The sequence below is a fragment of the Lagopus leucura genome, unplaced genomic scaffold (assembly GCF_019238085.1).
Source record: "Lagopus leucura isolate 7727_CA_CO unplaced genomic scaffold, USGS_WTPT01 Super-Scaffold_739, whole genome shotgun sequence".
NCBI lineage: Eukaryota > Metazoa > Chordata > Aves > Galliformes > Phasianidae > Lagopus > Lagopus leucura.
In genome coordinates this window covers 1,128,888-1,142,255 of record NW_024962255.1, presented here as the reverse complement: position 1 = coordinate 1,142,255, position 13,368 = coordinate 1,128,888, and the positions used below count along the sequence as shown (strand labels likewise).

Here is a 13,368-nt window from a genome sequence, read left to right as displayed (position 1 = left end):
ACTGGTGTTGGGCACGATTGCAACTGCTGTGTTGTAGAACAGTGCTTTTTTTAAAAAAAAACAATAACTACTTATAAAAGTAACTGCAGTGCTCAAGCCTTTGAAGCATGACCTCACTGGCTGGGATGCTCCAAGCACCGGTTCAGGCTGCAGCACTGGGAGAATCCATTCCCTGCACTGTGAGCACAGCTGCCCTGAACCCATTCCCTTGGCTCAGTGCTAGGCTGGGGCAGCCAGTGCCAACCTCAGCCACTCTCTGATAGCAGTCACTCTCGGTGCACGGACATATTGCAGGTAGCTCTGTCAGGCTCTGTCCCTGATATGTCAGCAGTCTGGGTAGCCCCAGAGGTCTCTAAGCAGGAGAGTTAATGCCACAGGCATTAGTACCGGAGGTCAGGTTGCGGTAAAACACCGAAGGGATGCTGTGCTTCAGGAGCATTCCTGCAGATGGCAATGCAAGGGGCTGGGAGAGCTCCCACTCACACCCTTCCCTCCCTCCACACCACCACCCCCGAGGGAAGAACTGAGCGAGGTACTGCCAGGTGAAGCGAAAAATAAACTTTATTGTGCCCAGAGCGGCGCGACCGCACGGCTCAGGGCCGGGGCCGCTGAGGTCCCGCTCTGCGACCCCGCCGCCTCCGTAGGGCATCGCCCCGGAGCGTGGCACAGCGCAGCCTGGGCTGCCCTTCACCTGAAGGGGCGGCCGCGTCCATCGAGAGCAACCCAGCGCATACCACGTCCCAGTCCTGGCTGGAGGAGCGTCCGGGAGGCTCGCTCAGAACGTCTGTACACTAAGTGCCACCTCCATATTCACAACACAGTAACGTACTGCAATCAGTCGCTTAAGAGTAGTTCCCTCGAGAAACAACCTTCTGCTCCGGCTGTGCACACAGCGGGGAGCTCTCACGAGCGGGGCCAGAGTCCATCCCCCCGTCTGTCCTTCCGTCCGTTCGTCCATCCTCGGTCTGCCCCCCGGTGTCGCTCAGTGCCGCTGGCAAGTGTGCAGGCGGGAGGCGTCGGGACCGCCGCGGTCGCGCTGCGGGCGGCACGCCATGCCCTCGGCGCAGGGGCAGCGCTGGAAGATCTCGAGGCCGTGGGCTCCTTTCCGGCGGTGCCGAGTGCACACCTGCCCCTCGCGCAGCACGGGTTTGCAAATCTTGGACCAGAAGTGGCGGGCGCAGCACAGCCCCGCTGCGCAGTCCGACGACCGCAGGCAGAAGTCGCCCTCCTCACCTGCGGACGGGAGGGAGGTCAGCGCCGAGTTCCGACGGCGCCTTGCGGCCGCGCCGCTCCCCGGGGCCGTACTTACCTTTGGCGTCGGGCGGCCAGGCGGGCGCGGGCGTCCGTCGGGGCAGCGCCTCTGGGCCGGGTTCGTCCAGCTCGGGAACGCCGGGCGGGGGCTCGGGGGGCGTGCAGAGCCCTGCGGGGTGGGGAGGGGGAAGCAGCGCCGTCAGCCCCGCGTGTTCCCCCCCAACTCCCCGCCCAGCGCGCGCCCCACGGCCCGGCCGCCCCTCACCGTTGCTGCAGGCCGTGCCCGGGCAGCACATGGCGTCGCGTAAGCAGCGCTTGCGGCGTCTCCGGCACGCGAGGCAGAGCGGGGGGCCGCCGCCGCGGGCCGCCCCTCCGCAGAATTCGTCGGGGCCGCAGTCCTCGTCCTCGGAGCAGGGGAAGGGCTGCGGGCGGGCAGAGGGTCAGCGCCGCTTCCCACCGCCCGGTAACCCCCGGCAGCCCCCGGGCCGCCCCGCTCCTACCTGCCGGGTGGCGGCCGGAGGCGCCTTGTTGCTGCCGTCGAAGGGCGCAGGGGCGGCGGCGGCGGGGGCGGCGCTGGCGGCCGCCCCCACCTTGATAGCGTTGGAGCTGAGGCCGCCGCCGGCCCCCGCCCGCCCCGCGCAGCTCAGGGCCGCCAGCAGCGCCAGCAGAGCCCGCATCGCCCGTCCGTCCCGACCCGTCCGCCCCGTCCCGTCCGCAACTCCGAGCTGCGCACCCTGCCCCCGAGCAGCACTACCTGCCCGCCGCCGCCTCTTTATACCCGGGGGGCTGCCTCCTGCGCCCGCCCTTCGGGGAGGAGGGATGGGATTTCAAAGGGCCCCGGGGGGCTGTGCCGCTGTTCCCCCCCCCCCCGAGGGAGGGGATTTCGCAACGGCGGCGGCAGCTCCGCCGCGCTCCCTTCCTGGCGCCAGCGCAGACCCGCAGGAAGGGGCCGCTCAGCACCCCCGGCCCCGCGGAGTTTGGGGGGGCTGGAAGAGAGCCCGCCCCGTCGGAGCCCCCCCGTGCACTCGGCTGACCTCGGCCGGGGGGGCCGCGCCGCGGCGGGGGGAGCGGGGCCGGGCCAGGCTGTGCCTTTGATGCGCAGAGATCAAAGAGGAGAGGCTCCCCCCGCCCCTCGCCCTCGGGGCCCCCCGACGGCGCGGCTGCGCCATTGCGCCCCCTGGCGGCCACGACGGGGAACGGCGGCGAGAAGAACTCCGTTGGCCACGCGCGCCCGTAGCGTCGTGCTCCTCCTTTCTTTCTTTTTTTTTCTTTTTTTTTTTTTTTTTTTTTTCCCTTTTATTTTTTAAATTGAATGTTCTGGGGGAAAATGCAGCCCCAGCTGGGCTCGTGGTGGTGCCGCCTGAGCTGACCCTGGGGGGATCAAGCCCATCACCATCACATCCCACTGGGCCAAAACCTGGTGTCTGCTGCAGCTGCTAGCAAGCATTACACGCCATTGCCACACTTACGCTGACCCCAATGCATTCCGCTCAGAAGGAGGGGACCAGCCCTGTATCCTTGCAAAGTGCCAGCTTTTTGCCTTCCCCTCTCCCATCACTCATCCTGCATGACAGCAGGGACAGAGGCAGCATCACTTGTGAGCCACTCTGGTGTAGGTGTTGATCACAACTGGCATCGGGTCTCTGTGCTCTTCATGCCCTGCTGCTGATCCTAATGGCAGCACATAAAACACTGGGTGTACTGTTCACCCCTGAAGATCAAACATGCTGTAAAGATGCTTATTGCTCAGTGTGATCATGGAGTAATGTGGGCTGGAGGTGCCCATGATGTGCGATGCAGGACCCCCGCCTGCCCACTGGGGTGCCCATGGCCACTGCCTACTGACCACGGCAACCACAGCTTCCTGCAGTGTCACACGACACTTTGCTTGGTTAACTATCTCCTACTGCAGATCACCACAAAGCAGGGTAAAATAACCCAACCAAACAGCAGAACCAGCCCCAAGCTGACTCCTGCTGAAGACAGATGTCAACGCGCTGCTCAAAAGTAATTATTTTTATTTCAACTCTATAAAGTATACAACAGGCACTCAGCAATTACAGCTGCAGGGAAAATACAGAGCAAAACAAAAGCGGTTAAGTTCATGAAAAAAGTTCTTAAATCTACATCAAAAGAGTGCAACTGGTCAACAACCGTTGAATGACAGACCTTTTTTTCCTGACAAACAAAAAACTCTTTTATGTAGAATCCATCATAATACAAAAACCAGAGAAATAAGAACACAAAAATAAAGGACCAGTGTCAGAACAGCATGGATTGGACTCAGGACGAGACAACTCCGAATGACATTTCCCTTTGGCTGCTAATGCCTGGAGCTGCCCATGTCTCAGCACAGCACCCGCTGGGCCGCTGGGAGAAGTGAGGAGGCTCTGGGCAGCTCTGTGGTGCTGCGTCCCCCAGGGGGGCATTTTCTTTCGTAGGGGCATTTGGTTTCATGACAGAGACTTGGTGGCAAGTTGCATTCAGGTGCTCATCTTTTTTTTCTGGGCGGGATATTGAGTGTGGGTTTATAAAAGATGATGGGAGCTGGACTGCACGATGGGCTGGAGCTGCACGGCATAGCGGAACAGGAATACCTGTGTACAGACTGATAGGATGTCATATATTAATTTGACCCGCACATACATTTATACATTTCACAGAAATGACTCTGTATCTCATTAACAGATACACAGCTCTGGTACATTTAACAGAAATAAGAGAACGACTTCATCATTTCTGTAGTTCATCAATATTATATAATAAAGGCTTATAAATTGTCAGCAGAAAGAACTGTAAAAAGCAGCAAGCTAAGAAAGGACAACATTTTGAGGTGTGTTTGTCTTTGTCATGCAGCATAACACCAAATTTGTATTTTGTTATAGGATGCCATGGATTTAAGGCACTTGCAACAATGCCAGATAGCTATCGTGTTCTAAACCTATGGGACGATGAGTAACAGTACAGTCGACATAAAGTTTACTAATACTGACAATTATGACATTAATTCAAGTCTACTTGGATCTAAAAACATTACATTACAAATAAGAAAATGAAGAAGTAATGCCATGGAACTCTAAATAAAAAGTTATATGAGTACCACAAAATATCAACACGAAAATATCTATTTACAGAAATATTTGCTTGTGGTCCTGTTGTTAAATAAGAGTTTGCTATGAATAATGCAGCACTGTAAGAAGCTACAGATCATCTGTCTCTTATGACACCGACCGTAATACACTTGCTTTAAATACGGGAGCTGATATCCCCTTACGTAAATACACCGCCGTCCCATATATCAAAAAAGGAGACAAAGAAGAAAGGACAGTAAGTGGGAACACAGAGGCAATCAGTTGTGAATATATATATATATATATATATTATGCAACTCAAATATATTACTTATAAATGAAGGCGTCTATAATATACATACGCTAAGTTTGTTGTTTAAAGGGTGCCGAGTAGAGGTGATGGAAGAAGTTGAGTGAGGTGTCTGATACCAAAATAAATCTATTTTCAGTACAGTGCATGCCACACGATTCAGGTCTCGTGTGTGGCACAAGGAAAACAGGCAGGAAGGAAGAAAACAATGCATCAGCCCCTTGAAACCTTTCTTCCCATAAGGAGTTGCACCGAGAGCTGCGGCGCTCCTGGCCATCCTTTGCTCAAAGGCAACTGAACCTCTGCTGCTCAGTTACACACTGAGGCAGCCTACCCTGTCTGTTCTGCAGAAAGCCAAAAGATGCTCCAACTTTTCTCCTCCGTGGCACGCACAGCATTGAGTGAAAATCTGGAAGGAGGTGGGTTAACAACTCAGCCATAGTGCGGCCATTGCCCATCTGCCTGTCTGCTTGGATAATGGGTGAGTATTTTAGCCCCAGTGTTCAGCGTTTGCTTTCAGTGTTTTCAACCTTTCTGTGGAAAAGTAAGAGCTAGTCCTATACAGGAAATACCTGGTAGATGCAGTGACTGTCTTTACCCTACAGTTTTCAAGGCAAACGAATCTTAACATACTGCTACATGAGATGAGCGAGCACAGTAATAACCTGGTGTCCAAGAGCAGATGTCGTTGCCCTTCCCTTCTGCACAACTATGGAGAAAATTCAGCCAACGGACTGGGTCTGAAGGGGCCCATGACAAGCAAGCTCTGTAGGCTGCTGGAAAACAGCAGACACTGCGGGTGCTCTAAAAGAAGCGGAGGAAACATCTTTTTAACATGCTCTATTAAGTGGGTCGCTTTCAATAGGAACATGGAAAAGATTCAGCACTGGAGAAATAATTTTTTCTGAACATTGGTTAGCAAAAGTTGATCTTCTGACTGCCAGTGTATGTAACAGCTCTTGAGATCAAATGGGGCAGCGTTTGCTAATTGAGAGGTCCGTTAGAGAGATGGAAATCTGATGTTTCTTGTTGGTACAAAGGGATACGCTTCATGTCCCAAGTACTACACAAGTAGGCATATAGAACAGGATTCCCTTGTTATGCCTGTATAAATGAGAAGAGGCTTCAATAAAGCAAAGGAAAAGTTGTGGAAGCCAGGGGAAGATGTATACACACCATCATCCTTTCCTCCTCTCTTTTTTCATACGAGTCGACTCAGCTTTGGCCATCCCCAGGCCTTAAACACGGTCGCTGGGGACATGGTGTGCTGGAGATAAGGCAGGCCAGTAAATCTCACACAAACACAAGAAATATCAGGTTTCCGTGTCATTCAACTGACTTTCCTGCGAAACTCCTTCTGATTTAGTTCAATGAGGCATTAGGATTACATTTTTAAGGGCAATTTAAAAACAGAGCAAGCAAACCGGCCCTCCATCACATATTCTGTTGTCTTCATCGGCTTTGTAATTAACATGGAAGAGATGCAGACACGGAGACATAAACTCATCTGTTCTGAGAGAATGATGGAGAATGATGCCTCTTGCTTCATATTTCTGAAAGGGTGGCTGACTGAATCGGTATATTCACAGATGAGGGATGTACATAGCACCTATAAAATGCATTATGGGCCTTACATTTCTCCTTTGGGTTCTGGAAAGTTACAAGTTAAGCTTAGTTTTATGCCTAATAGCTCACTGTAAGACCGGTTGGCTGCTGTCGTTTTACTATAGGACCATTATTTAAGCACTGTTTTATATGTGAAACTGAGAATGTTATGATTTCTTTTTTCATGCACTTACGTATTTCTACCAAAGGAAAGGAAAAAAACACAAACGTCATGTTACGTTATGTTCTCGGCTGTATGAGAGAAGCGACCCATATCTGCCTCAACAGGATCTAGAGCAGTTGTGCTTTTGTTTCACCAGGTTAAAAAAAAAATCTCAGAAAGAAAGACGAAGAGTAACATTCAGTCTTGTCATGAAATACTGCTTGGAAAGAAAAAGGACAAACTGTACCACTGCTTTGACATGAACTCTTTGACCAGCACTGTTGTGGTCCTCCTTTGTTCCTGGACTGGCCAACAGTGGAAGACCTACCGAGCTGAGTGTGAGAGAAGCCCAAATCCTGTACTGTATTTAGCTACAGCACTTAATAAATTACTACTGATCCTACTGATAAAGCCAGTACCTCGCAGCTAGAATTAATTGTGTCTTACACTATGAATCTTTCAACATTTGTAATTGGAGCGTAGCAAGATCGTTGTGGTGATAAAAAACATATTTCTCTACTGGTGAAAGGCTTTGCGTCAGGACCACCATGTCAACTGCTAGATTAAGTCTGAACATAAAACATGAAGAGCACTATTGTCATCTAAGCAATAAGTCCTAATGCCACTGTAGTTACTGTAGCAGCATCAATCAAGGCATCATGGTGACCCCGAGCACGAATCCTCCCCGGTTCTTTCAGTTTCGCTGGCAGCCATGTCCCAGAAAGCTGTCTTCAGCAAGGCAGAAGCAGGTAAGAGAAATACATTAAAAATCTATGTCCCATCCTGAGTTGTCATCAGGAGGTGGTTCATCGTTGTCCTCAGGGAAGCTGTCGAAATTGCTTGTGTCTGTTGGAGATGCAACCTGTGGAAAGGACAGAGCGAAAGAGATGGGGACCGTCAACAGAGCTGTCTTTGGGAATCTCTACAGATCTCTTCATCTCACAACAGCAATCATTCAAAAGTATTCAGTGGGGTTTTTTTTACTCTTTTTATTTGCTCTGGTCCCAGAAATACAGCTGTGGACCAGAAAATGCTAGCTGCAGCAGGCCAGCAAAGTTCCTATTGATGTGAATGACCTAGGGCCTCGAGAGACCTCAAGAACTTTTCTAGCAATTGGGATAAGGTTGGCAGAAAAGACTTGGAATGCCAGGCACACCCTTCTTCCCCAAAGCCCAGAATTCCCAATTTATGCCTCCAGGATCCTGAATTTGAGGATGTGAGCTAGGCCTCTGAGTATTCTTCAGCCCATGGAGCCTATCTGAGATACTGATATTCCAAGAGCATTTCTGAATTTCCAATTATCAAGACTGAGTTTCAACCTCTAAATAGGTTTATTGAGACCATGTACCTTTCTTTTTTTTTTAAATAATGTTATTTAAAATGTACTGTAACTAGATTGTTTCTTGTTGTTGGTCTTTTTTTGTTGTTGTTTTTTTTTTTTTTTTTTCTCTTCATGGTGATAACTTAAACTTTTTTACAATGAGACCATTATGTGTTCCAAACAATTGGAAAAAAATAAAACAAAAAAATAAGCCAGCAGCTTCCAAGGCCAAAATAATCAACGTCATACTGAAGCAGCACCTTGAGCAGACAGTGCAGGCTGAAGAGGACTGCACTTGACATAGCAGTGCTGTGCAGGGAACACCTTATTTTTTAGCCAACCTACAGTCCATGAGGTGTATTTGATACTGGATAATTCACTACTCAGCTGCATTCACCAGCTGATGAAAATGTCTTGGGGAGCTCCTTGCATATTCAACTCAGTGTGAAAACAAAGAAACAAAAAGCAATACAACTGTATTATGGATATGCTCATTTTCTTTTTTTTAGTTATCCAAGTCTGTTTACTTTGTTGGTAACAGCACCATCGTGTTGGAGAACCCTTACCCGTACGATTCTCATCCTTGCTGAGTTCTGAGTTCTGCTTTCCTCCATGGTCCCTTGTGCTGATCCATGTGTCTCTGTTTCTTTCAGCACATCCCTATGTGAGTTCTATCTCTGGGAGAAGCATCTCCATCCGAGAGAATAAAGCACAAGTGTTGGCACCACCCTTCTGGTCTCTTACCAACATCTTGTGAGGAATTATGGCACAGAGATCTGTGCCATAAAAGCTGTGATACAAGACAGCACATCTTTGGAAGAGTCATGATAGACTGAACCTGTGGTATCAAGGGTCAGCTGCTCCCTGAAGCAACATCCCAGCAGCAGGCTGTAAACTGAGTTCGATCCTAAAACCCCATGGAGTGAGGGCTAAAGAGCTTTTGACTGCTTTACTACTAGTACTAAGAGTTAAGGAGCTGTAAGAGGCCTATTTCTGAAATAAATAAATAGTAACAACAAAAAAAGCTAGTCTCCATGTTTAGCTGTCCTGACTCCTTCCCAGCTAAGGAGGGAAGGTGCACTGATGGAAGGAAAAACTGATTTCTTCTCCCAGAGATTCATGTTTTGGGTGGCTTTCCAGATATGGTCCTTACTGAGAGTTGGGACTTGTGCCACAGAAGCTGAGCTGGCAGTGGAAAATCAGGCTGAGTGGGACTGACAGCTTCAGGGCTGCAAAAATGTCAGTAAGGTTCACTTAGTAATGGAAGTATATTTTGGAGAGGATGCCAAGAAATAATCCTAACAAAGAGTGTTGGCGCTCACACAATCCTTTCCTGACATCATGTTGTTTCTAGCTGAAGTGTAACTTCCTGCAAAAAACACCAGAGAACGGCCTTCCTCTCGGCAGTGCCAAAGGGGCAGAGACCACTTCTGGTGGTGGAGCTGTGACATGGAGCCATTTATGCTCATGGACACCAGGTACTACTGAAGTCACCACTGCTGGTTGTTCGGTCGGAGGGGTAGACCTGCAGGGTTGATACATGCACTGGGTAAAAGCAGCATTGTAAATGCTCTTGCTAAGCTGAAAACCCGCTAAAAGAATTACAAAAACTTCCCTGGGCGTTTGCATCTACGCTAGCATCCTGCACAATGCACGGGTAAATAAGGAACTGAAATTAATATAAAGAAATAAACCTGATTTCATTGCCTGACTTGAAATGTGGCAAACAAGTTATTGGAAAACTAACAGTCATTACAAATCAGCTTAAAGAAAAAAAAATGCAGTTTTGATTTACAGAACATCTACAAGCTGTTTGGGGATTCTGCCTTAGGCATTTCTTCTGCTGGCTGCCAGTGACTTTGGTAGCCCATAGGGAAAAGGGGAGACACAAAACCCCTTTGCTCTTTCCTAGACATTAGGAGAACTTTGGGATGGTGGATTCAACTCTGGAGCCATTCCTGCTGCTGCTGCAGGAGGTACTGGACCACGGGCAGACTGAGCAAAGGGGTGCAATTAAACACGATTGCTAATGTCATTCTCTCGTTGATCCATTGGGAGAGGCATGGAGAGAAAGGGATTAAGTTGAAACAAGGAGGAGAGGCTGCCAAACAGAAGGGGCCAAGGTAATTTCTATCAGCTAATCCTGTTTGGTTTCCCTTTGCAGTGGGCTTTGTGGGTAAAGAGCTCACAAAGACATCAAAGGAAGAGCTCTGCTGCAAAGGAAAACGAGTAGAGCTGTACCTCTGAGTCTGCTCCCAGTTAAACATAAACCAGTCAGTAACAGGGCTTTTCATGTAGGACACGGAAAAAAAGGGTAACAAGCACAAAAGAAAAGAAGGAAAGGTTAATGCAAAAGAAAGGGAGATGGCACACAAATCCCACTTGCCCATCAAAAAAAAAAAAAAAAAAAAGAGTAAAGGAGAAAAAGGAGGACACATCTGAGAAAAGGGGTGAAAGTAGCAGCTCCCTGCTGGAATGTGCAAAGTGGATGAAGAAACATGCGCAGCAGGTGAAAAAGAGAAAACCATGTAGTAGTGAGTGATTCTGCCCAGGCAGCCACGAGGATTTCATCACAGTTATGTCCCTAAAAAGCCGTCTGCTGGAAGAAACTGCCAGGAGACAAAGTATAAGTGGAAGTGTATCTGAATTGACTTCTTAAATCGGGTTTTGCTTTATTTTGTTCGACAAGCACACTCAGATGAAATAAACCACGTGCTGTCACCACTTCACTATAGTATACTAGTGTCCAAAGCTCACAAAATTCATGTTACAGAGATACATTGGCTGGGAACTAGAAAAAAGCAGTAAAACTTACACTTGGTATTATAGGAGGTGTCAGTGTCCCTTTTCGTAACCCTTCCCAGTTAAAGCCTTCAAACCATCTGTAAGGGAGAGAAGAATAAAGCAGGTCGGGAAGTTAGAAATGTGGCTAAAATATCAGACGGTGAAATTTAAATTGCTTAAACTGTAGCTTTTAACTCCTGCAGCCATGTTCTTCAAACTCCCTAATTAGCCCTTATCATTTTTGCAATCATGTTTGTATACATTTTCTTGGCTGAAAATGGATTGTGTTGCAAGCTAGTGGGGACACCACAGCAAGTACAAATTATCAGTGCTCAGAAGAAAACTGCTCCTCACTGCAGGTGTCCTTGCAGCTGCTCTTTCCTTCCTATATGGTCAATCCCTCCCATATAGTCAGACACTAAATGTCTAATGGACTAATGGCCTAATACAGTGTGGGCTGAATGGTGAGCTCTGGCCTGAGTTTGAGTTGAGTCTACCCCCACAATGTCCATCCAATGCACTTCTGTTGCTTTGGGGATGGAAGCAGAGAAGGATGAGCACGGATGGTTGAGGTAACCCAACTCTGTGGTGGTCCCTAACTTGTCTTTTCCTTTCAAATAGCGTGAAAACTCTGCAACAAATTTCTATGGCAAAACAGAGCTTATAAAATATAACTTAAGAACTCTCTCCTGTCAGACCAAAAGCTTTGATGAATTAATGTTATGGGTGGAAATTAAGTTTGTTGTGGGAGGAGGGAAACTTTGGGAAATTATTCAGCAAACCAAAGAAACGCAAGCAGGCAGTGGCAGAGTTGGATTGTTTCCAAACATGTTTCTGCATTCAAGTAATTCAAGTATAATGGTCAATGTGCAGTGCGTTTTGGTCATAGGCAAGGCTGGAATCTATACCAAAATACAAGGAAAAAAACATCCAACACAAATTCAGTTAGACTTTAAAGCACAATAGGAGGGGAAGGTCAAAGGACGTTACGAAATGTGGGTTTTGCTGAAAATGAAAGAGCTTGAAATGTGTCTTTCTGGGGGTTAAAACGTTGGATGGCTGGGAATTCACTTACTTGTGCTTTTGGATATCTTTCACTCCATTTTTCAAGTTCCCTAATCTTTCTGATGGATTGTCCCTGTAAAATAAATAACAAGTTAGGTTACTTTCTTAATCCTTCCAACAACTCATTTCTTTACAAATAAGAGAAAAGTTATTATATTTCATGCATTTACCTGCATAGTTTTTTAATTAAATTAGCAGCATTTTTGGCAATCTTCTTTGGAAATTCAATCATATCAATTCCCCTTAATATTATGTTATAGGTCTTCATTGGGTCTGGGCCTGAGAAAGGGGGACTTCAGAGGGAAAAGAAAAAAAAAAAAAGATTAAAAATTTGTCTTTAGAACAGCACTGAAGCTTGATTAAAGAAGGAAACGGACAAACAAAAAACGAACACCAAGCAAAACCCAGTATCCTACTGTGGAACTGAGAATTGAGGAAAGTTAGACATCAACTAGCAATGGATTATGACAATTCCACATCCAAGAGGCTCTGCTATAGCCTGGATTTAAGTGATGCTGTCTGAAAGGAAGTACCAAAGAGTAAAGTCATATTTCCTTGAGCAATATATGCCAAATGTCTTGTCTCCAAGACAGCCTGTGTCCCAGCAGCCTAAGGAACAAGGAGCCAAGATGTGCTTGCTGCCTTATTTTCTATTTCATGTTGTGACATGCTTTCAGTGTGGATTAATTAGGCTTCCAATGGTTTAACAGAAAAGGGACAAGTTCAGTGAAGAAGAGCAGTAAGTAGATAAAAGTGGATGCTAGAGTTTGCTTGCTTTGGGCTGCTACAATATACATGCTTTTTCTCTCCATAGTTGAATTATATACCTTTTCCCCATCATGTTCAGCTCATTTTCATTTTACAGGAGCTCAGTAACAAAAATTAGGGTAGAATACAGTATCATTTCACACGTTTCCTAAAACGCCTGCTCATATGTTGCCTTCTGAGAGATCTGCATGGAGACTGACTTAAAAAGAAAAATTCATTATAAGGTTCAGCAGCACAACACTGAAGTTTCACTGCGCCATTGTAGCACGCGCCTGCTCTGAATCTTTCCTGTCGTCTAATCAAGGTGACAATGGCAGAAATATTTGGATCCTTTTTCAGCAGCTACGCCATCTCTGATGCCCATACCTGCCAGTCAGGAGTTCATACATTAGGATTCCCAGTGACCAGTAGTCTGCTGAAATATCGTGACCTTTGTTCAGGATGATCTCCGGGGCTACGTACTCTGGAGTTCCACAAAAAGTCCATGTTTTCTTTCCAAATCCTATTTTCTTTGCAAAGCCAAAATCAACCTGCAAATGTAGGAGAATAGCATCAGAGCTGAGCAAGAGGAGGAATTTCAGCCATGCGCTCGGTTTCTCTTGAAGTGAAGCAAAGCAGAAGGAAGATTTCCTGGTGGGAGTATTATTACAACCAAAACACTGCGGGCTGTTCAAGAACCAGACAACTGCACTGACCTTTTTGATGATTTACCCTTCATTATGCCAAGAGAAGATCCTTGTGAGGGAAGAACAACAAATGTCAATGCTGAACACTTCTTGGAGATGTAACTCACATAAGCTTGGGTTGACTTTTTTTTTTTTTTTTTTTTTTTGAAAGTCCCTGTGCAAAGAACTTTTTGGGCTAAATACTTTCTGAAATTTCCAGTGAAAAGTTCAGGTTTCTCTTCTCATCAAAGAGTGGTGTAGTAAAATCAACTCATCTGAAAACACTGCAGTGCACTGGTGGGCTCAGCTTACAACCTATAGCACAGATATAGCATGCTACAGACAATCACGTAAATGAGATTACA

The 13,368-nt window shown here is 47.3% G+C and overlaps 2 protein-coding genes across 5 annotated transcripts in view; both read right to left on the bottom strand.

Moving 5' to 3' along the window:
• Positions 1–982: 982 nt before the first annotated feature.
• On the bottom strand, positions 983–1,928 carry DKK1 (dickkopf WNT signaling pathway inhibitor 1). The gene is made up of 4 exons (XM_042863501.1): positions 1,752–1,928; positions 1,517–1,673; positions 1,310–1,420; positions 983–1,233 (listed from the first exon to the last, which is right to left on the bottom strand). The coding sequence occupies exons 1-4, from the start codon at positions 1,926–1,928 to the stop codon at positions 983–985; spliced, it is 696 nt and encodes a 231-aa protein (XP_042719435.1).
• Positions 1,929–3,252: 1,324 nt separating this feature from the next.
• The window catches only part of PRKG1 (protein kinase cGMP-dependent 1), a 392,537-nt gene continuing 382,421 nt past the window's right edge, over positions 3,253–13,368 (bottom strand). For all 4 annotated transcript variants that reach the window (XM_042862969.1, XM_042862970.1, XM_042862973.1 and 1 more), the window contains exons 14-18: positions 12,705–12,868; positions 11,741–11,863; positions 11,581–11,643; positions 10,537–10,603; positions 3,253–7,262 (exon numbers count right to left, since the gene is read on the bottom strand). In XM_042862969.1, the coding sequence (XP_042718903.1) occupies positions 7,164–7,262; positions 10,537–10,603; positions 11,581–11,643; positions 11,741–11,863; positions 12,705–12,868 (516 nt within the window). In that variant the 3' untranslated portion in view covers positions 3,253–7,163. The remainder of the gene's footprint in view (positions 7,263–10,536; positions 10,604–11,580; positions 11,644–11,740; positions 11,864–12,704; positions 12,869–13,368) is intronic.